Below are 24094 nucleotides of genomic sequence, written 5' to 3' on the forward strand. Positions count from 1 at the left end.
ACTACGTCCATGCTTATATGCACTCTGTGGACTAATACCTACCCAGTGCCAGTGAGCTTTGACATAAAAGCCCCAGTGAAAGGTTTCTCACTGTTTATGAAGCAGGCTGAAATGATAGGGATGCATCCCTATGACCTTGCAAAGCAGACAAGACCATCAGCAACAACATTCCTGACTCCAAACTGCTGTGCCAGGGTCGGTAAAGATGAAGTGAGTTACATCACCAAAGAAACAGCTTTTCTTTTTAATAGTTTACTATTTTCCACGGTGGGAATTCTTGGTGAATGACGTTTGGTTGTGTAAAGACGGCATGATGAGATTTTTGTGGAAAAATTTTAAGTCATTCACTTTCCAGAGGGGGCACTTTAAGTGGCATACACCTCATGTTACTCACAGGAGCTTCATATATATCCATATAGAAATAGCCTATCTTCATGAAGGTGGTCTCTGTAATTTTTAGGTCATATAAAGGCATCATTACTCATTTCAGTTTCATAGCCAGTTAAAAAAAAAAGCCTCACGGGAGCTTTAGTAAGAAAAGCGCTCAAATTGCAGGATATTATTTTCAACAAGAGCGAAGTATGTTACCTCTGAGGTTTATGGAGAAAAATTGCCTGGTGTTGAGTGAAACCGTGCGCGAGGCCAAACTTTCAGAGCTCAAGAGATTTTTGCTGTAAGCCGACATAATAATTACGCATATAATTACAAGAGATTATTCTCGACGGAAGGAAATGCTGCCCTGTTTTAACGGCATGCTTGAGCTAAGTGGTCAATATAAAAAGTATGAAGCGGTTTAATTTATGGACTACAAATGTTTGCGTTCGCGCGTGCCTGCAGCAGCGTATATTTCTTGATTGATGTGAGAAGGAGACAGTAAATTTCACAGCAGTACTATTTATTTTTGCAGGGTGAAGCTTTCAATTCGCCACAGAGAGTATATCTGTGCCTTAAAAGGAGCGGTGACGCGCATGTCGGTCCTGCAGCGCGCGCTCAGATGTGGTCTATGCCTTATAGTGAGTGTGTGGGCAGGGGGTAAACTTTTGTGCAGAGGGCGGGGGAGCGGCTGTGCAGACTTGACGCTGAGAGTCTGGGCAGACCTGGTGGTTTCAGGGTGTCAGGAAGAGGCAGTTTTAGGGGAGCGCGGTCATTCAGTGACAGCCCCTTTTGCGGACTTATCCCGGGACAAAGCTACCTCACCTGCAAGGGTAAAACCCTCTCTCTGTTTCCTGCTCCTTCTCCCTCTCTTCTCTGTCTCTTTTTCCCGGTTCCCTCTCATTTTTCGGGACTCGTGCGCAGCTGGTTGTTCTTCGAGGATGGAGCGTGCATGGGACTGTGTTTCCTCCGCAGGGATGTTTATTCTCGGACTGCTATCGGTGCTGTGTACAACTTTGAATGGAGTTTGGAGTTTTAACCTTTACGCAGAGCACCCTACGGTTTACAGGGGACCCGAGGGAAGTTATTTCGGTTATTCTGTGGACTTCTACCAAGCTACCAGCGACAGCAACACGTGAGTGGCAACATCACATCAATCCTGAAGTTCACCCTTCAGGGTTCTGAAAGAGTTATGATCCAAGGTTAAATCCACTTGAACTTGTACTTCTAGTTTAGCAAAGATACCTCAAAGAAGATTGAATCTAAATTAAATTAATTGTAACATTAAAAGAAATTAGGCTTTATTGCATATGATGCACATATACTGTCAGATTTATGCTGCAAAGCGAAAATAAAAACTCTCATAAATATCAGAAAATGTTTAAATTCAATGCTCCAGAAGTCTGTATAGTACACTGTACACTCTTCTGCATGTCTTCTTGCATGTACCTCTCTTTTTCCTCCTCTCTCACCAGGGTCAGTGTGCTGGTCGGGGCTCCCAAAGCAAACACCACCCAGCCTGGCGTTGTGGAGGCCGGTGCCGTGTACTACTGCCCCTGGCCGGGTCTCCCTGACAGCTGCAAACAGATACCTTTTGACAATTCCAGTGAGTGACCTGAAAGCTCTACCAATCTTCTTTGGATCAAAATAAATGTATGCCAGACCTCCCGGGGGCCCCTCCTAGGTATAAATGTGTCCAATTGACTCTTGTTACTCTTGGAAAGGAGCAGCTTCAGGTAGACGTGCTCAGTTTATTTCATGAGAAGACTTTTTTTGGGAAATGAAATTCAACAAGCCAGGTCCAAGTATATCCTTTTAAAGGCAAAGGTGGCCCCAGATGTCAGACTGGAGTTTCGTAACCTTTGTGTCTGGTATGTGCGCGCACATGAGTTGGCACATGTGCTGTTGTATGAAAAGACAGATAAGACATATGGGTCTCATCAGCTTGATCTGGCGGGGAAAAAAAGGTAGCTGGCAGGGCTGATGGTGCAAGCCTGCATCATGTTGATTAAGGTTTTAAATCCATTATCATCAAGGTTAATGATCTAATCAGCCTTTTGTTTGTGCATCTAATGTCTCAGATGCACACTTTTCCATCTGTAATGTGTGTGTTGGAGAAGGAGAGAGAACAAGTGAGAAAGAGAAAGGGGAGGGGAAGGGGGTAAACTGTATGCACATGGGAATTTAGTTCCCCCCTCGGAAGAAAGGGGATTGGGTGAGGTCTGCTTTTTATTAGATCTTGAAAATTTATCCCCGTCTCATTTCCCCTCCCCTTGTCTCCCTCTCCATCAGTCTTTTCACTCCATCCGTCTCTCTCTTTCTCTGCAAGGTCTTCTATCATCTTTGAGAGGATGACCTTTTATTGCCTGGTTGACTTTGGTTCTGCTCTTTGAGTGAGCTCTCCAAAAAATCTCAGCTGCAGCAAGTATCCTACCAGAGAACTGCATTTAATTCTACAAACAAGACTGTAGCAAAGTATCAGAAGCAGATATACATGGGCAGAGACATAAAACAAGTGAAGGCTTTGTAGTTCTGGCTTGTGCTGAAGAAAGGAAAGACTGTCATGTTATATATGCTGCTAAGTTGAGATGAATGAACATGATCGGATGTGGCTTGTCAGCTGCTTGAGTAACAGCGATGTACCAATGAGCTACTAATGTGGGAGCATGAGCTAACAGCTGATAGCAGGTCAGCTGATACAGTCACACTTCAGAGACTGTTGAAGCCAGCTGTGATAAATTTTGATTTTTGAAATTTGGCTGTGCCAAAATGAGAGAAAACTGACTTGACTTTACAAGAGTGCTTAATATTTTAATGGAGGACCTATCCATGCAGATGTCCAGTAAGTTAATTACAAGCCTAGTTTTAGGTTTAAGGGGGGAAATGGTAAACTCAGACAAGCAAATATGTGCAGTCATGAGTGGATCTAGTGTCTTGAATAGGTTTTATACAGAAGAAGATTGATGACAGAAGCTACAGTAGATATCTCTAGAGTTGCCAAAGACACTTAACTGCCAGTATAAACCAGACAAAGAGACACAGGCACACACTCTCTCTCATACATGCTGCTCCAAATATCAGCACAAGTGGTGAACATCTGTGAGTACTGTTACTGGTTAATATCCATAACTCAGCTTCACGTGTGCCTGAGGATGTGTGTGTGCCGACCTGTGTGTGTGATGTTTTGGTGATGTTATCCAGAGAAGTAAAGTCATGTCAGAGTAGCAGTGTAACAGTGATGGATAAGGTAATTATTACACATTAAAAGGAATCCTGCATAATGACACATTTCATTTTATCCTTCTTAGATTGGCATTTGTATCTTTTGTATGTTTGTTGTTAAGAGAAACGGACTAGATTTCTACATTTAAAAAAAAAATGAAAATAGATTTACATAGAGGTGGCCATTGTTGTGTAATGCACTCTGGGTAGTGATTTCAAATGTTTACGTTGTTCTTTGCACATCTTTGTGACTGTACTCACCTTGATCAACCTCATAGTAACTTTATTGTGCTCATCACTGAAAGAGCACTTGGGTTAACTTAAAAAGGCTTTAAGGATGGCACTCCATTGAAAGAAGAACAATGCAAACATTTGACACTGAGTACATTGAACAAAAACGACAACCTACATGGGAATTTTAAAAATCTAGGCAGTCTCCTTGTACGACATACAAATTAAATGCCTAATTGTTAACCTAAAAAGGACAATTCATAGCTTTTACAATACTTCAAAGATGGAACCACCTGGAGGGCAAGAAAAGCTTCCTTAACACTGTAGAGAAGTTGGCAGTCTTGGTTGCCACCTGTATGCTTCAACCTGTTTTAATTTTTTTTCCATTTAAAGATAGTTATTGTTCATCTGGATGCAGCAATCAATGAGGAGACAAGCCTGAGTTGTGCTTCCACAGAAATCCATTGAGGGAAAAAAAAAAACAGAATAGGAAATAATTATGGGTAGAGCCATTACCCGCCTGGCCTATTATTGATGCTGATACTTGGCTTTTAACTGTTTATCAGTATCAACATTTTATTTTTCCAATATTTGCCCGAAATCAATTAATTCAAAGATGTCTACTGTCTTTCTCTCTAGTTTTATTTTCACTCTCAACACTAGCTGACTGGCTTGATTTCACACAACTGCCAGCCAATCAACACTGAGGCCTGGGTGGCACTTACGCAGGGAGTGTGTGGCATCACTTCCTGTTTCCTGCTGCTACTGTGATGCTGTCTGTCATATTGACAGAGCTAGTGCTAAATTGCTTATTTTTCTTTTTTTAACATGCAGTTTTACTTTTGCCACATAAAGGACATTTTTTTGCTCTAACAAATGCATATCGGTTCCAAATATCGGTTATCAGTCACATGCCCTACTAATAATCGGTATCGATATCCGCCCTTGAAAATCAGTATCGGTCAACCCTTACAAATAATGGATTAATACTGATGGGACATTATCAGTATAAATCAAATATTGTGTTAATTCGATCCAGACATAACATTTTATCCTTAGCTTACAACAATCCTTATGTAGCTTGAACCGACTATTAAAATTAGCACTCATTTGTACTTTGATGATGGAGCATTTCTTGCCCCTCGCTTCCACCACAACAGTGTTATTACCCCAAAAATATCACAAAACTGTCCAGAATGTTGAATAAATTTATCCCAGAGGTGGATATACCGGTATGTAAAAATCACTGAAGCTAAGTTGCTGCTCAAACTTATCTGATTTTACCAATCTAAATAGGGTCCCAGGAGCTGTTTAAGGGTCCAAAGTGACAAAAACTGCAAGATCCAGCTGATGTAGCCATGCATAATTATTAGAGAATTAGAGTGGCCAGTGCTGCAGCTCCACATGGTGTTCAATGATAGCTGCTGCTGTCCCAGTCTTTTTTGCCCTCCAGGCCTTGTGACTGGTCACGTGACTGAAAGATAAGAGTGTGTTTTAACATGCAGGGTTCCTTTTAAGGTAAAGTGAAAATAAGGGATGCAAAATATCATTGGTTTGAGATTGGAATTAGCAGATATGAAAATTCCTGCAAGTATTTACAACTGATATAGTGGCTTTAGAGGTCTGCCTTTTTAACAGCTGTAAGTATTTACCATATGAACAAGTAAGTTAGTGGAGTTTCAGGCTGGACCAACAGACCTGTGTCAGGTGAAGTCTTTTTTAATTCATCATCATACTTTACAATTTAAAGTCTGTTTTAAGGACTGAAGTTTTAGGTCTGGAACTACATTTAAATATTGGTATCGATATTGGGAAAAATAAATTTTTAAATATTAGTATTTTAGATATTGGAAAAAAAATCCAGTATCATGCATCACTTGTGAAAATACCAGAAAATAACACAAGCAAACAAAGACTAATCAAAGCTGCTGTGAGGTATTTGTAAGCTGTCTCGATTTTCGCGCCCCCTGTGGACAAAGCTGATGTGATCCCGCACATTTGACAAAAAAAGAATCATCCGTCTTTTATTATTTATTGTTCTAAATGTGCACCGTGCTACTCACAATGAATTTGAGTAATGAAAAAGTGTCCACTGCCTTACCTGAAACCTACTCCATGGCAGGCACGATAGGCATATGAAAAACTGCTTAGACATATTCAATCTTTTCATTGTCTGTTTTTCTTTTGTAGGTCATGGTATTAATTTCACTCAGTTTCATAAAAACTCCTCACAGGAGCTTTAAACTCTTATTTATTTCAAGCCAGTCCTCTGCTGTGACCCGAGAGACACTAACCAGATACTAACATAACACATTACTTTTTCAAACCTGGCCCAAAACAGAGCATAATTTTTGTTAAGGATGCCTTTTTTTATTCTATTAGGTGCAAAGTGTTGCATGTTACCGGAGTTTTTCTTCAAGAAAAGTGTGAGAAAAACATATTAAGAGGTAGATATGATCTAATAAGTCAAATGATGACAAGACATAAATGTGAAATACAGCGAGAACTTAATAAACTCCATGAGAAACTCCCACAGAGATCATGAAAACATTAACAACTTCTGGCAAAAACTGTAGGATACACCTGCCTGACACATTCTTTGTTAGCCTGTATGTGTGTGCCTAAGTGTTTGGTATGTGCGAAATGAAGGTGTTTAATGTAAAGTGGTCTGCATGGCTCCGAAGAGACCCAGCTGGAGTTTCATAAAGCTGGAAAATATCCACAACAGCGCTGAGACACACATGAACACATATGCTCAAACCAGAGCTGACGCTTTATTACAACAGGGGCTGGGAAATGCTCAAATGTGTGTGAGCTGAAGTATGTGTGTGTCTGGGTGTGTGTGTGTCTGTTGAGGCTCATATAAAGTGAGTCTCTTAAGTGTAACATTTTATAGGAAGGCTTTGACTTAAAAAGCCCTCAGCATCCTGACAAATGTCTGTTTCTGGGGGGCAAATGGTGTTTTGATGTTTGTTATAGGCCTGTTTAAAGCGCCTCTGTTTGTTCCTAGTTAACAAAGACAAATGCTTTCCATTCATTTAGACAGAGCTACAAGCCTGGAGCAGCATTCCCACAGTCATATGATTATTTAGTTTTGCTTTTATGAAATGTCAATTCACTTCTGATTTAAATGTCTTTCCCTCGTCCTCTTTTTCTTTCTCTCTCCAGATAACAGAATGATAAAGGTAAACAAAACCAGGGAGCCCCTGGAGTTTAAGTCCCACCAGTGGTTTGGAGCATCAGTCAGATCACACAAAGGAAAAGTGGTGGTGAGTTAACATGGAGGCAGTTATTAGGAGTGGGACAGAATATCAGTACAGCAATGAAATGTGTTGTCCTGAATGGCATGATAGAGTCATCATATTGCTGGTGCCAAATGTTGATATTTTGATAGAATAATAATCACTGCAGTTTTCCAGACAGTTTAATCCACTGAGCCTCTGCTCCTTAACAACTCATAGTGGTGCTTATGACACAAATGAAGGTAATATAGACAGAAGTTTCCTGGGCAAAGAAGAATTTGACAGCCGTACAAAAAAGGAAGATATTGTACAGTGTTGAAAACAATGTAGAGGATAAAAAATGACAGGGGTGAATCAGTTTATTAATCCTGCACTCTACCTTTTTAGGGGTGTTTCATGTGTTCATCTAATCATATATGTTTCACTGTATGTTTAGCTTGCAACACAGTTATTGCATAACTGCTGTATCATGGTTTTATATTGTCCATGTGGACCATGTGTTGTATTTTTAAGATTTATTTTTGGGCATTTAATGCCTTTATTGATAGCGGAGGACAGTGGTTAGAATCCGACAGAGATGAGAGAGCTGGGGAGAGACAGGAAAGTGCTACAGGCCAGCACGGTGCATGTGCGTACATGGCGCCTTAAGCCATTAGGCCACCTGCACTCTCTATGGTATCACACTGTGTATTTAAAGGGCACATTATTATTGTATCACATTAAATTATAAGATGTCAGTTAAAATGATTGTACCATATTCAGTGCCTCCCATAAAATGAGACTATACTTTGGTTGTAGTGGTGATAGAGGTATCATGTCATGCCTGTCCTATCATATTATATCATATCCTATTGTATCGTATCACATCGAATCCTATAGTATCACATCTTATTGTGTTGCATGCCATCTTATCATATTGTATCGCATATTATTGTATCACATCAAAGGTGATACACATTGTATCTTACCATTTCTAATGGCATCGTATTGTATCACATCTTATCTTATCATACGGTATCATATCTTACTGTATTGTATCTAGTGGCATCATATCTTATCTTATCGTATCTCATTGTATTGCATTGTATCTTATCATATTGCATCTTATTGTATCATATCACATCTTATTGTACTATACCGTATCGTATTGTATCCCATCTTGTGCTATGGCAGGTAATGTATGGTATCATGTGGTATATCGTAATATTTCATGAGTCAACAAGGGATTTCAACCTCTAGTATTTAATGTAAGAAACTACCTTGAAACTAAAAGTTACAATTTTGCTGTCTTTTTTTTTAAATTGTAATGTCTTTAAATGGAAATCACAGTATTATTTGTTGCGCAGGCTTGTGCTCCTCTCTATCACTGGCGGACGGTAAAGTTAAGTGGAGAGAAGGACCCCGTGGGGACCTGCTATGTGGCCGTCCAGAACTTCAGCGCCTACGCAGAATACTCGCCCTGCAGGACCAGTGAGTCACTCTGCAGCCCCGAATCCAGCTGTCTACATCGCTCTTTATCGCTTTCAGTCCTTCCTTTCTTTATGTTCTTTATTTTTTGTGAGGATAACCCAGCAACAGCCAAGGCATTCAGAAAAAAATTTGATTACTTTCAGCTCCCATCAGTAATGCAATATGCACGGTATGATCAACAAAATCAGAAACTTGGCTTCTTACCTTAGGAGGTGTTTAACTTTAGTCTTGATTTATCATAGGTTTGACATGTTTTTTGATACTCCCATCTTTCATATCAGCATTTTATTTTCAACTACTAAATAAATTTCCCCAAAGGAACTGTGATGACAAGTTTCAGGTTGTTCCAATCATTTTTACAAACAAATTCATTTGATTGTTTGCTGTGGCTGTAGAGAGACATAAATCTCACCAGTGTATATATTTAAACCTTTCGAATAAAAGCAAAATTTCAAGTACTATAGAGCAACAAGTATACTGTTTCCTGTCCCAGCTCTATCCAAAAAGATGGCCTTCCCTGATGTTGTAAAAGATACTTCAGAAACTTGATGCTCCATCTCTTGAAGAGTATCTATTTCCCTCTCTGGTCCTCTTCTATCTGTCATTGGCTCTTTAAATGAGAATCATGGGATTTTCCAAACCCCCTCTCTTCATCTTCTCTCCCTCACTCTGTTTTCTTCCTGCAACCCCCTTCTCTCCATGTACATGGATGTGGGGCACCAGCAGAGTGTGATAAGGAGAAATGGAGCCTGTCAGGTGGCATATCGTAAACAGCAGATCAAACAAAGCCCTTATCCTCTCCATCATCCACTGTGAATAAAACTCCTGCCCCATTTTAAACTTGCATGCACACTGAGACTCATTCTTACACTTCCTCAGGTATTTAGTATATGCCTGGTAGATCTCTTATTTGGTTGTTTTTATAAGTTCTGACTCATCTAAACTTAAATAATCACACTGTAAACCCAATTCCCCTCTCTCTTAATCATGTAAGTTAGATTTGTCAACCTCCAGCAGCTTTCTCTGTTTCATTTTAGCATGAATCTATGAGCTCTCAGACTACTACTATAACTCAGGTTTTGTTTACATATGTATGTGTGTAGTTTCACATCATTAAGCTTCAGCTCAGGGTGCCTCTCAAATGAAGAACAGTTTACTATGAGCACATAAGTTTTAGTGTTCATGCACTGTTTGAAATGATAGTTTGAACTTAAACAGATCTCAGTAGTCCTAGATATTTATGTAAGATATTTTCAAAGTTGTTATTTGTTAAAGCATCTTAAATGATGTAGCCTCAAGACCTACCACTACTTCCTTAATGAAGAATCGCAATTCCAATTTCTGAAAATTGTATTCACTCAGATTTGTGTTTTAAAAATGATCGACCTTAAATGGAGCATAACATATGACTTAACAGAGATGGAACATGAACATGTTCTTAAAAAACCACCAGTACTGGAAGGACACACATGTTTCAATTTATTTTACTTAATTTCCCATGAAACTTGTACTTTTTGGAGATTTTTCAAAGATCTCAGTCAATTAACACTTTTTCACAGGAAAAATTACTTTGGTATCCCACAATAACATGATAAGAGATCTCAATAAAACAAACTACACCACATGCGTGCATGAAGACAATTTTGCTATGGAAGGCACAGTTCTTCTTTTTGTAGCGTGGAAGAAAGTGGTCAGTCATTAACTCTGTATACTTTGCCGGGGTCATTTTCACACATTCAGGGACCCTAAAGGGCCTACCAGCTCTCTCCCCATGATTCCCCATGATTTACAATTGCATGTAATTTGCATAATAATTTAGAACGTGGTGTAAACTTACTTTTAATTTCAGAAAACTTCAACCCTAGTTCCAAAAAAGTTGGGACACTGTGCAAAATGTATAAAAAAAACACACAAATGCATAGAATAGCAAATCTCACAATGGCATATTTTATTTACAGTAGAACATAAACAACACATGCTACACAATAGTAAAAATGGCCCTGCCCCTCCTTTATTTATGTGTTGCTGCCATCAAATTCCAAATTAGCCAATATTTCTCATGAAATGGTAACATTAACATTTTTTACATTTTACAAAGTGCACCAACTTTTTTGAAATTGGGGTTGTAGAGTAAATTAAAATATTTGCATGTTGGTCTGCATAGGGCTTCCATACATTGTAGACTCTTTGCCTCAATTTTCCCGACATTTACAACCCCTCAAAACAGCCCTTGACCCACCTGTTTAAAACCATTGATTTATAATATGCAACTTTATCAGGGAGCATTATTGCAAAAAATGCATTTTTGTAACCAATAAGTTGCCCTTTTATGGTAAAAAGTATTTTAACCTCTTTGTTGGGTATTTTTGTACTGTTCAGGTGACCCAGACCCAGAGGGACAGGGGTTCTGCCAGGCTGGCTTCAGTGTGGATTTCACCAAGGTAAAGATAACAGCAGCAATCACACACTATTACCATGACGACCTCCTGCACACATTTTGTCCCAACTCAAGCAGAGCGTCTCCCTTCAGAGATTTATGGACAGTGGGGAAGATGAGGGCATGTTTGGTCCCCAGAGGAGCCTCCACTCCTAAAGTGACCCATCACCTCTGAACACAATGGACCAAACAGAGACACAGACTAAGACATTCTTACTCTGTCTACTCAATGTGAGCTTTAACCTCTGTCTCATGGTCCAACTCTACCCTCCTGTACAGGAAGCTGTCACTCTCTGTAGACATGACAGCAGGAGTCACGTGTGCGCCCACATGGCTGCACATGTTTTACATATATCCTATTTTTCAAACACGAACTCAAACACATAAGTTCACTGAGAAATTACCATCACATGACTAACCCTAACTAATTTTATTTATTCCAGGAAGGGACACTGGTGGTGGGAGGACCAGGGAGTTATTACTGGCAAGGTAACTGCAACAACAGTGTGTAAACGTGTCTCTGCTTTCTCTTTTTCAGTGATCTCATAGATGAGAAGATGCTCAAAAGAGGGCAAAGAATGAATATGAGTTTAACAGTCAGAAAGATCCACCTACACACACATGCTTAAGAACACACTTGCCAGATTTGTATTTTTATAACAGGAGTCTTACGTCGGAGAAGGCGGAAAAACTACGTCTCTCTCCCTTAAAGTTCTCCCTTCAAGGCTCCCTTACCTCATCCTGCTCTCTTTTTGTTACAGTGTAACAGGAAGTGAATGTTTAGGCTCTGTAATGAGCTGATCGGAGGGTAATGGAGTGTGGAGGTACTGCCCCTCTGGCTTGTGATAAAGCACAGAGGGGCTTGGAAAAACTTTTTAAAAAGAGGAAGAGGCTCAAGGTCAGGCTGAAGGGTTGGGAAGGACAGAGGAAAGGTGGAGAGGATTTAGATACCGAGAGAAAACGAGAGAAAGGGAGGACAGCGGGAGTGATGGAGGATCAGTAAGGAAATGATAGGAACATGCAGGGGGAGAAAGATGAGAAGCGAGAGGCAGAGAGAGATGGATTTTGTGTTTGATGAAAGGAGTGCTGAGGTCAGTCAGCATGCTGGGTATGCTATGCTGTAGTCTAAGCAGAGGGATGAGGTGTCCTAATAGGTGTAGACACAGCTGGAGTGTGTCTGAGTTCAGCTGTTGAAGTGTAGCGCTCACTCCTACTCATCCAGGTGTGTGAGACTGTGTCATCTAAGTTTAGAGGAGAGTTCTGCAGCTGATTCACTGCACAAACTAATTTCTCTACAAGGGCTGTCAAATGATTAAAAGATTTAATCATGAGAGATTAATCCCTATTAAAAATACAAATGTTTTAACTAAGGATCTTAGTTAATGGTACCTCTGATGAAAAGACCTATTTTGGATTCCTCTATTCTGTCTAATTTCAGGACGATATATTGAAGCCTCCAGTTATCTCTAAAATCTTAGAGGGAGCTGTGCTTTAACAACTCCAGTCTTATTGCCTCTTATAATGCTATTACATCTGCATTTGACAGTTGATCACACAACTCACATGGCTTGACTCGAACACTGATTAGGTTTAACGGCCCTAAATTGGTTCAGTTCCTTCTTGACTATGAGGTGTTTTAAATTAAAAATTGGTGACTGTGTTTCTTCTTGTGCCCTCCTCCCCTGTGGAGTTCCACAGTGTTCTTTTCTCTGTCCCATTCTTTTCTTCTTTTCTTGTCTTTTCTTCTTTTCTTTTCCTCTTTCTTCTTCTTTTCTTTCTGTCTTCTGTCTTCAGACCAATATAGAAGCTTCAGTTTATCTCTAAAGCACAAAGAAAAAGGTTGTGATTTTACAATAGAGTTTTATGTAGACGATCGAGCCATTCTCGACGTCTTCCAATTTGGCTTTAAGGTCTTTCACAGCACCAGTCTGCTCCTAAAGTCCCCAAAAGATATAAACTTGAGGGGATTGAGCCTTTTCTGCAGTTGCTCCTAAATTGTGGAAAAAACTACCTCTAGATATCAGAACATTTCCCATCCTACTGACTTTAAAATCAAGTCCTAATGTTTTTTTATTCTTTGGCTTTTTAACTCTGCATTAGAGTTGTGTATTCTCTGTCTTCTTTGTCTTTTATTTTCTTAATCCTTGTATTTTTATGCTTTTTTGTTTTGGTTTTTATTATATGTTTTTTAAATTTCTTTAATTGATCTTTAGTGTTCTTATTTGCTTTTTTATCTCCCTCTGCTCTATTCATTCTCTATTTCTGTGTTTACACTATGCAGCTCTTAAATTCTTTTTAAATGTACTTTATAAATAAAGTGGATTGGATTAATCGTGATTAATACAATCAATCCTGACAGCCCTCTTTTCTTCACTTTATTTGTAACTGCTCATCCGTCACTCCATAGCACTGTATTAAAGAGAAACACAGAAAGAAAATCTGTGTTAAAGAGGGAAAAAAAGAGGCTCAGTGATGGATATTCAAAACTGCCTCATGTTTTTTGATGATCTGAGGTTATTGTTTGGCATTGCTGCTGTTCCATATGGTTAAATAATGAATGCTCCACCGCACCAGACAGGCTTTACAGACAGCCTAATAGACTACTAGCTCTCTGTGCCCTCAGCGTGGCAAGGCTGGCTGCCTCCAGTTAAAACACTTCCTCCAAATGTTTATAAAAGCACTCAGCCTGGATTTTATGGTCTCTAATATACAGCGATTATCTCCAGCCTTCAGCCTGAGTCATCATAAAAAAAGACGTTTTTATATGCAATCTTGTCATCGCTGGGTGTAAAGGACACTTGTGACTTATCCATGAGCTTTAACGGTCGGTAACATGGTGTCATATTAATCAGATAGAGGTTTAATAATGAGTTGATGTTGTGATATGTTATTGTGGGAGATAAACTCAGAGGGACAGGGTTGAAAAAGGAGTTGGAAAGAGGGTTAAGAGGGCACATTTTCCTCCCCTTCAGCACATACTCACACACACATTAAGGAGGATTTATGGAAGGCTGAGGGCAGTCGTAGATAAAATCATTTGTTTATTTGACCTCTTGTTCAACAGCAGAGGAAGGGTGGTGTTTGCGTGCGCTCACCTATAATTCAGGATTTTTTCCCATGTGTTTTTAGAGTAACACAGGGGTGTTTTTCCAGCTATTCCTCTGTAAGTGATGCATTTTAGCTTTCCTCGGGGAAGACTAAAATGTGTCTTGCGCAGGTTGCTGAAGCAGAGGGCAGCTGTACATCTGAGCTGAAACTGCTGTCCGTGAGCAGATGTGACTCCCTCACCCTTGTTGTTTGTTTTTCTCTATCTATTTATCAGGTCAGGTAATGACAGCGGGAATAGCAGAGATACTGAACGGCTACTCTTTGAAGGCAGTGCTGAGACGGGTTCCAGGCGAGAAGCACACCAGAGCTGCTGAGGACACACACGACGACAGCTACCTCGGTAACATGCGCTTAAAAAAAAAACAAACACGCTGACAACTGAAGTGATTAAATTATATCATCTGTTAGCTGACATTCATCTCATTAAGGGTCTTGTGCAGGGTTAATCTTGGCCGCATGTTGTCATGTGCAACCCATTTCTCTGTAGGTTACTCTGTGGCGGTGGGGGAGTTTACAGGAGACTCTGAACAAGGTGAGAAAGCATAAAACTCATTACAAGTAACCGCATGCAGCACTAGAGGAATCCCTTACTAACTGCATCAAGAGGCACCCTGCTGAAACACTACATTTGTAGTCTCTCACTATGTTTACATGCACAATTAAGTCAAGCTACAGTTACAGCTCAATTAGGACATTTAATGGGACTACAGTCCTAGTCCAATTATACATGCACTGCAGAAGAATTAACTGATTGACAGGAGCGTGTCCTCTTGGGTTACGCCTCTTTTCAGCTAGTGTAGACCATCTTCCTGTTCACCTTGCTGACAGGTTAACAAGCAGCTAAGGCTCATTTATGTTTAATGTTCAATACGCATACAAAAAGAGCTTTCGGTACGCACTCTGCAATTACTTTGTCAGTATTTCGTCCATTCTCTTGAAGTCTACAGATACAGCCATTCTCACTGACCGTTCATCTGAGACACTGTATATTTCGGAAGAGAGAAATACTCTAAAACTAAATAAAATTAGATTAAACCTCTGTTTGCGGTGTGGTTAAGGGTGAATGTAAAGGTTGGGATGCCAAGTGTTAAAAGTAAAAAGCCTGACCTGCAAAACCTGATTACAAAACGTTCAATAAAGCAAAAAATACAGTCTGCTCATAGGAAAAAGGCTCATTCTCCCTAAGAGCATTGTAATGCAGCAACCATAGCACACATAGCTCTGTTAGCTGTATAAGCTACGTAGATAATGAAGCCACATAGCTAACATAGCTTAAGCTACACTCACAAAGCAGCTACAGATATAAGTTATCTGCAAAGCTAAGCTAGTTTTAGCTATGTTTGCTTAAGCTGAGTTCACTAAAGTAAATATAGCTATAGATAACAGAGCTACATTGCCAACAGCTACATAGCTAATGTAGCTAATATTAAGCTCGAAAAGCAGCTCTGTAAAATATGTAGATGTTACCTGAATAGCTAAGCTAGATTTTGCTAAGTTAGTTTTTGCAGTGTTTGCTTTAGCTACGTTTTCTACGTTTGATAACAGAGCTATGCAGCTAACATAGCTAAGGTAGTTAATGTTAAGCTCACAAAGCAGCTGTGTGAGCTACGTATACGTTATCGATGTAGCTTTGTTAGCTTAAGTCACATTTGCTGAAGCTAACTTAGCTACACTGGCTTCTGTAGTTACATTAATTACCTAGCTAGTGTAGCTATGTTCGCTTTAGCTGAAGCTAACAAAGGTAAAACACGCCACCACTACTTTACAGCCCTGCGCATTTCATACTCTGATGAGCACCATACATTTAGCCTACACAAATGATAACTAAAGGTAGTTAACAATGCAACTCTTGCTATGCTTTATGCTATTTGACTTCTGAATCAAAGCAATGTGGAGGCTGTGGAGCATGCACAAAATGTCTTGTCCAGTGTGGTCCAATTGAGATGTATGCATGCAAGAGAAAATGTATCTTCAACCACATTATCTAGGTGTGTTAGTGTGTTAGTAAGGTAGTTACTTCAAGTAATTCTATTTTGTACAAATTCAGTCAAACTAATGTGTTTGAATGCATTTTGATTTTTTGCTTTGGTCAAACTAACAATTTTTCTAAGTGCATGTAAACATACTGACTGTATGCTCACTAGATGGATGTTTGTAGCACAGTGGGGGATGTTTGCAGGGTGAGCAATAGGGAGTGGACAGCTATGTGACAGTTTTTCTGTCTGAACTCAGAGGTAGTAATGAGAAGTGTCTCTGGACGTCTGGGTCACGACCCTGAGGGGACAGGACTTCAGGAACTGCTGATAAAGGGATTTCCTCTCCTCCATTTGGTCTGATTAGAAAGATTAGCAGCAGACTCCTCAGACCCCTTCAGATCTAGAGAGGGTATGCAGGAGAATCTCTTCTGGATTTGCAATATTAGGTGGAAAAGAGGCAGGCACGGCACATAGAATCACTTTATTAAAGATGGGCAGGTGGGGGAAAGGGTCACTGAGTTCATCTCTGATGACGTTTTCAAGTTCAAGGCTTTTTTTAAATAAATTTGTATCTGCTAAGGTTACTACAATAAACTGTATAAAACACGGGCTAAGTCTCAGTTACACTTCCCATTTGTTTCTAAAGAGGCATTTTGAAGCCTAATGATGGTGGCTTCCATCTTGAAAATGCTGTGTCCACTTGAGTGTAGATCAGTCTAGAAACAGGTAAAGAGGTGTAGCTGAGACGGCTTTAATCCTCCAGATAAACATCTACAAACAGTTGTTGTTCCCCATGTCCCTTAACATTGTGGTTCTTAACTGGTCAACCCTCAGGAGGACCCATCCCCACCTTCATGATGGCAAAATGCAGCTCAGTTTCTTTAAGAAAAGATTCAACCATTAAAATTTAAATAATAATATAATATAAAATTATGTAGTTTTGACCTGCTATGGGTTGTACCAGCTATGCCTAAGTTCAAACAGAGCCGAGCTCGAACGTAGGTTCTTTAACTATCTTGTGATATTAGCGATTTCCCCACTCGTCATGATTTTTATTTTATAGTGGTTCTAGGTTAAGATTAATCACCAATACAAAATGCTTTGGCATATTTTTCATACATTTTCGGCTCTGTTTTAGGATAAACGGCAGTTAGCAAAAGATATTTTTAGCCATTAACCTGATCAAAGATATCTGCAACAATATTTTGGTGAGTTTGGGCTTAAAGCTCTACTAGTTAAGATCAACCTTACGTCTCTCTGATGCAACCAAACAATGACACAACTTAAGTTACAACTTAACTAGCTTCAACGTAGGGTTAAGTGTAGACTTTACATTATAACTTTAGACAGAACTCATACATAGCTAGTGCAGCAGTCTACTGATGGCTTCTTAACGCACCTCAGTCTCATTTGTCCTTAAAGAAAACCCATATTCTTGCGTTTTGTATAATTGCAAGATACTTTGCTAAACTGCCAACATAAAATCAAACTTTACACTTCTTACCTCTCCAGTCTTTGATAGTGAATAGCAACCAGCATTGGCTATCATACTGCCTTCCTGTTACTTGCATTACACCTCATCCTAGACTTTTTTGCCCCAACTTTTCTCATTCCCTTTCACACTTCCATGACCACTGAAAGGGGCTTCACTTTGGATCCCACCAGTTGAGAACCATGGCTTTAACTCATTGACAAAATAAGTAAAATAGAAAGGCATGGTAGAAGAAGGAAAAAGTCTTTAGTCAGCTCTCATTCAAACACATTGGTGATTATCAATGTATGTTTTTTCTCTGGGTTTGTCTTTTGGCTTCATTTAACAAAGACTGAAAGTTTCCTCTTGCTTACTACTCATAAGGTTTTTGAGTATCACTTCCAAATTTGACAAATTTCCAGCTGCATAGCATTTTTATTGAAGTCATTTTGTGAGCTATTGCTGCGCCTGATGTTTATTTTAATGCCATCAGTTTTCCAGTACAATAAATGAAACAAAAGCGAATCCAAGGAAAAAAAAGCATTCATCATAGAAAATGTGGAAAAAAACAAAAATGTGTCCAACCACAGTCATGCTACATCAACTTTTTAACCATTCTTTATTGCTTCCTCTTCAAACTGTGTCGCCACACATTTCTGCAGCTTCATCACAAGCCTGAGACCCCCCCTCCCCCCAGTGTCACTATGCCTTCCCATTCATAATTTCCTGTCTATGCGGGCCTCTTTGTTAATCACCATTTAGTGGGATCTTTACGGGACAACCTTGCGTTTACATACCCCCATACCAACCCCGCAAAGGCCCTGAACCCCCTCAGGCACAACACATGTCAGAGAGTCTTTAAGTGAGCAATAAGAGGTTGCACATGCTTGTTGATGTGTTGTGTTGTGGTACAAAACTTGTTGTGGTCGTGTTCCCCAATCCCTCTTCAGACAGGAGAACTGGTCGCGACTGAGAGTTCTGAGTGAAGATGGAGCTGGGAAGTCCTGGTTTATGACCTCGTGGTTGAGTCTTTTAAGTAAAGCTGAAGGAGGAGAGCCGGGTCTGTCTTCTCTCTCTGTGTGGGACCCTCAGATCATCCCTATAAGTTCACAGCACCAGACTCATCAATCAATAGACAAGCACCCAATCACTCAGGGTGTTCTCAGCAACACTTGGCACTTCTAACAGGGTGGGCCAAGTAGAGGGTTTTAGGGTTTGAGAAAAAAATAACCCTGGAAGTTTTTCTCACACATATGCACTATTTAATACAAGTGGATCTTATGTCCATCATGTTTCTTAGAGCTGATCGCGGGAGTCCCAAGAGGAGCACAGAACTTTGGATATGTGAGTATGGACTACTATATTTGTCCAAAAGCATTCATGCATTATAGTTAGTTTAGTGTTGAAACAGTGTTGTCAAATATTGCAAAAATAAATTGTAGGTTAAATGGGAAAACAGCATAAATTATTGCAGAGGCATGATAATAGCAGAAGCATCATTACAGGGCACAAATGGCCTGCATGTGCTGATGAGTATGTAAGTCTTATAAATTATATGTTTTGGCTTTTTCATTCAGCAGATCTCATATGCCAAGGGACATTTTTGACTGACTTGTTCAACAACATGCTCTTTCTCAAAAATACCAAATTAGGAAGTATGGTGTTTTAGAGGGGTTGTGTTAATGCCTCCAGTAACTTTCCAGAGAGTTGGAGAATCTGTGCCAGTGACTTTATAAGCTGTTGCCTTATAGTGACATTTTAACACCCTGTGTTGAAAGATGTAAGTTCTTGTCCAGATGTCAATATTATTGCATTTGATTAGTATTGATTATCTATTTAAAAACATATTTACACATAAAGGGTTAAAATATGTTTGGACATCCAATATACTAGTAAAGCATGAAAACCCAAGCACTCATAAAAGGACTTTGCAAAACTTAAAGAACCCAAACAACATAAAAATAGAAAGATAAGAGATACACCAGGTACACCAATTTCACAAATAATGTGGCTTGGAAAGTCAACATTGTCATCCATCATGTTCAGTCAGTTAAATGCTTGCATCTTGTAAACCTACCTACTAAATTTAATGTCTCCTTTGGGACAAACGAAAATCTGTTTTGTTTGTTTTACAAAGGAAAACGTTGGCCTGATGGAAGTGCTACACTAAAAGGAGTGATGAAAAAAACATCAGTATGGGCAGTTGGCTTAATTATTTTTGGTATTCATATGAGCCCTAATTTTAACAATTAGTGCATCTCTTATAAAAAAAAAACCAAGGGCCCTGAGCTCCCTAAAAACTTTGTGTGTGTGTGTGTGTGTGTGTGTGTGTGTGTGTCTCTCAGAGTGGCAACAATAAAAAATGCCTTTCAAAGTTAACTCCCAGCACTTTTGCTTTAACTTTGCGAAGCAGATGGACTGGCCAGACTCCATGTCTGTCATCAGGCAAATCCATCTTGAAAAGCTCCAGTCTGAAAAGATAGGTCCATTCTTGAATCCAATACTGACCAACCAGCATCATATGAGGAGAACCAGGTGGTAGATACAGACGGAGTTTTGTTGTACAGGAGGCCAATAGCAATGGATGCCCCTGGTGTAGTGTTTATCTTGGATGTAGCTATAGTTTATAGCAGCTCTTTTGCCCCTCCCAAGTGGCTCTCTGCAGCTGTGGAGGTTGTAACAGTGATAAATGAAATAAAGAAAACTTTCTTTTAGTCATAAAAATCAAACATTTTTCTAATGCTATATTGAGATAGTTTTGCATATTCCATCTGTAAATCGTGCAGCTTTAATCAGCAACTGTTTCTGCTGAAAGAGCTGCTTTTGCCCATATCGTCTTCCAGAAAATCTTTGAAGAGCCACAAAACACATTTGAACCTTACAACGCAAGCCTGAAACATTCTATTAAATTTCAGCCTACAAGTAAATTACCTGACTTTCTTGTTCACACTTGTCCTTCACAACAGAAAGTTTTCCTGCGAGTCAACATTAATTGAAACTTTTGAATTAAAGATAAGATACTTGTGCCTTCTGAAAGGACAAGTGCTCAGTGAAGAAATCCCTAAACCCAGTTATGCACCACTCCTCCACGAGTCAACCATGCAGACTTGTAGCTGGGGTTTTTCAGTTGGAACCCTCTTCACTGGTGTGTTGTTCAGTTAGTCCCATAACACCTCAAGTAGGCTGATCAGTGAGCTCCAGCATCCTAGAGGCACACTGTTCATGCTCTCCTGGCCCATACAGCCCAAACAGTACGGCCACCTTCAACAGACCCAGGATCCAGACATGCAAGCTCTAAGATGGCACTAACACTACCTATTCTAGCCTATGGTCCCTAATTGCAACCAAAAACAAGACAGCTACTCCTAGTGCCAACATTACACAATAACAAGAGCTGTAAAGAAAAATGCCTGAAAATACAAGACAGCGTACAGTCTGAAGCTAGAGCTCAGAAAGGGGACAGGGGGAGCAAAGACAGGGTAGGGTGCCCTGACTGGGTCTAGCTCTCATTCCTCCGGACAAGGCTCTTGCTCTACATCCCCCTACTCCCTTTTTTTCATGATGGAAGAGAGAAGAGAAGAACAGAGAAGTTGAGTGGTTTTATGACTTTTATTTTGGCCCCGCGATAAACATTGTTCTTTCTCTTCTAAATCCACTGATTTAGACTTAAAAAGACCATGATGTAAGAATTTAACAACACAGCAGAGAGGAAACAACTACTTGTTTTTGGTCAAACAGCAAGACCATGGGGTCTCAGAGATTCAGAGAAACATTTGCACACACTAGGTTAATATCCTAGGTGGATTTACAGCTCATACTGTAAAAATAAACACATATACATCCCAACAGTAAATACTGTATGTGTGTGTTAGTGTTAACTGTAGTATGTTCTCTTATGGGAACTTGTCCCCAGGGCTGACAGTGTCAATCCTTCCTAATGACACTTGGCTTCCGCTTCATGTGGAGGGTGGCGACCCCACCTAACCCCACTAACCCTTCTCCACACACAACCGACCCCTAACCTTAACCTGCAGTGCAACCACACCAACCACCATGCACAAACACACACTGAAACATCGAGTGTTTTATGTCTGGATGCTGTAGCTGTTGAGAGAACGGTCTGTCCTGTACAGACAGCGCACCATCAGTGTCACACAGGAGGGGGTCGTAGAACACAGAAGGAGGGGTGTTAGGAAGATGTAGGTAGGCTATGGTAGTGACTGCAATCCTGACAAGGGTTCTCTTACAACCATTGTGACAGCTCAGAGTGTTCACATGCAGTATCACCCTATTTTTAGTCCCTATTAAGAACGTCGTTGAGACATCTGTGATTGGCCAAATGTGTATCCTCCTGCATATGTGTGAGCATGTAGCCCCCGGCTGTCTCCATGTGGTTGTTATTTTAGGTCTTATGAAGGAATTCTCTGCCCCCCCCATCTCTCCCCACGACCGGGGTTAGAATGGGGGGAAGGAGGGAGACATGAGGGGGAAATGGTAAAGGCACCAAGAGGGTGATGGTGGGGGAGGGCAGGGGGGAAAGTCAGAGATTTGGGATAGAATAAAAGCTTTTTTTTTTTTGTAATGTGGTTTCTGACTTTTTTCCTGCATTCTTTGTGTGCCTGTTTGTCTGAGAGCTTGGCTATGTTTGCTCTGGAAGTGCTGGAGGGACAAAGCCTGGTGATTTATTTGTTTTGTTGTAAAGTGTACTACAGACTTCCTGTTTCTTTCTTAAGGTGGCCATGATCAACTCTACCAATCTGACATTCATCCAGAACTTTACAGGGGAGCAGGTAGGAGCGTCATCACAGTCAAACGTAATGCAGAGCTGCTACAGCACCCAACTGCAGCTGATATTGACTTCTTGCAGTTTTGGGCGAATTTAATTTGCAAATGGAATGAAAATTAGATGAAATCTGGTAACAGATTCTGTTTACAGATACAAATATTCAATCTATTTCCTTGTCTGTCTCTCAGATGGCCTCATATTTTGGATACTCAGTGGCTGTCAGTGACTTAAATGGAGACGGGTGAGCACAAAGTTTTCTTGTCACGTTATTGATGCATACACACTCTTCATCACATTGTAATTCCACAGCAGTGAGGCAAATGTAGCTCAACTGTCACTATGCCTTTTTACCTACACATTGTTTCTCTAACAGCATCATAACAGTGTCTCAGTGCATGGTTTCACATTGGGATAGGGCATTGCAAAAGCACACAAGACAGTCTGGCAAACCATACAGTATATAGCTGAAGGCTCCTCTCACAGATCTTTACTTTGAAATGCTGTCTCTGCCAGAATAGGAGTGCCATAATTTGCTGGTACAACATATTTCAAGTTTTAGGAGTTTTTTTTTTTTAATTAAACTTTATTCATAAACAGAGTCTGGCAGTAACATTCATGAAATAACTGTGCTGTAAACATTACAGACTCAGCAACATTTCATAAATAAAACAGAAAAAGGTCAGAGGTCTAATCTGGGATTAAATTATGTAAAAACCTGTTTTAGAAGTAGATATACACACTACGGTTCGCTTTAGCGTTGCTAGCCTAAGTTAAAATTAACTTTGATAATGCATCTACGTAGCTAAGTTAGCTTTAGCTATGTTTGCTGAAGCTCATGTTGCTAAAGCTAACTTAGCTATAGATAACGTATCTACTTAGCTTACATCGCAGCGTTGTAGCTATGTAGCTACATTAGATATGCAGATATGTTATCTATAGCTAGGTAAGCTTTACCAAACATAGCAAAAGCTAACCTAGCGACATAGATAATGTAGATATGAAGCTCATGTACCTGTTTTGTAAGCCTAACTTTAGCTATGTTAGCTACATAGCTATGTTAGCTATGTAGCTCCATTATCTATGTAGCTTACATAGCTAAAAGAATTAGGTAAGTTACACTTGCTGCGGGAGAATGTTTTCATGGAGGAGCTTTTTTCCTCTAAGCAGTCTGTTTCCTTGGCTTTATTATTGTTTTGTAATCAGGTTTTGTAGGTTGGGTTTTTAACTTTTGGTTACTACCTAACTATTTTGAAAGTGTTAGCTCATATCTGAAACCTATAGCATCTCAGATGAACGGTCTGTAAGAGTGGCTGTCAGAGATGAACAGTCTGCAGTCAAACAGACCCACATGCAATAAGCTGATTAAAAGGCATGAAGGAAATGCAAGACCTCACCCCTAATAGAGAGCTTCAGAAGAAGGGACACATGACTGAATTGCTTTCAACCCATGTTTCAGTTTTTTATTCATAGCGTTAATAGGTAGTTTTCACAGTCTCAGATTTGTAACTATCAAACTGGTTTAAATTCCCAGGACGGACGATGTGCTGGTTGGTGCACCCCTCTTCATGGAGAGAGAGATGGAGAGCAAACCAAGAGAGGTGGGAAGGGTGTACCTGTACCTGCAGACAGCTCCACTCACCTTCTCTGAACCTGTCGCCCTCACTGGCACACACACCTTTGGACGTTTTGGCACAGCTATAGCACCCCTTGGAGATGTCAACCAGGATGGATACAATGGTATGCAAAAGGAGATAAAATCATATAAGATAAAAAGAAATA

The 24094-nt window shown here is 40.0% G+C and overlaps 1 protein-coding gene across 1 annotated transcript in view; it reads left to right on the forward strand.

Annotated features, from left to right (window-relative positions):
- Positions 1 to 1064: 1064 nt before the first annotated feature.
- itga8 (integrin, alpha 8) overlaps positions 1065 to 24094 on the forward strand; it is a 71408-nt gene continuing 48378 nt past the window's right edge. The window contains exons 1-12 of the mRNA XM_041792854.1: positions 1065 to 1507; positions 1848 to 1978; positions 6994 to 7094; positions 8414 to 8537; positions 10917 to 10978; positions 11418 to 11463; positions 14297 to 14422; positions 14570 to 14614; positions 18830 to 18873; positions 22263 to 22319; positions 22504 to 22556; positions 23847 to 24052. Coding sequence (XP_041648788.1) covers positions 1314 to 1507; positions 1848 to 1978; positions 6994 to 7094; positions 8414 to 8537; positions 10917 to 10978; positions 11418 to 11463; positions 14297 to 14422; positions 14570 to 14614; positions 18830 to 18873; positions 22263 to 22319; positions 22504 to 22556; positions 23847 to 24052 — 1189 coding nt within the window. The 5' untranslated portion in view covers positions 1065 to 1313. The remainder of the gene's footprint in view (positions 1508 to 1847; positions 1979 to 6993; positions 7095 to 8413; positions 8538 to 10916; positions 10979 to 11417; positions 11464 to 14296; positions 14423 to 14569; positions 14615 to 18829; positions 18874 to 22262; positions 22320 to 22503; positions 22557 to 23846; positions 24053 to 24094) is intronic.

Source organism: Cheilinus undulatus, linkage group 8, assembly GCF_018320785.1.
Source record: "Cheilinus undulatus linkage group 8, ASM1832078v1, whole genome shotgun sequence".
NCBI lineage: Eukaryota > Metazoa > Chordata > Actinopteri > Labriformes > Labridae > Cheilinus > Cheilinus undulatus.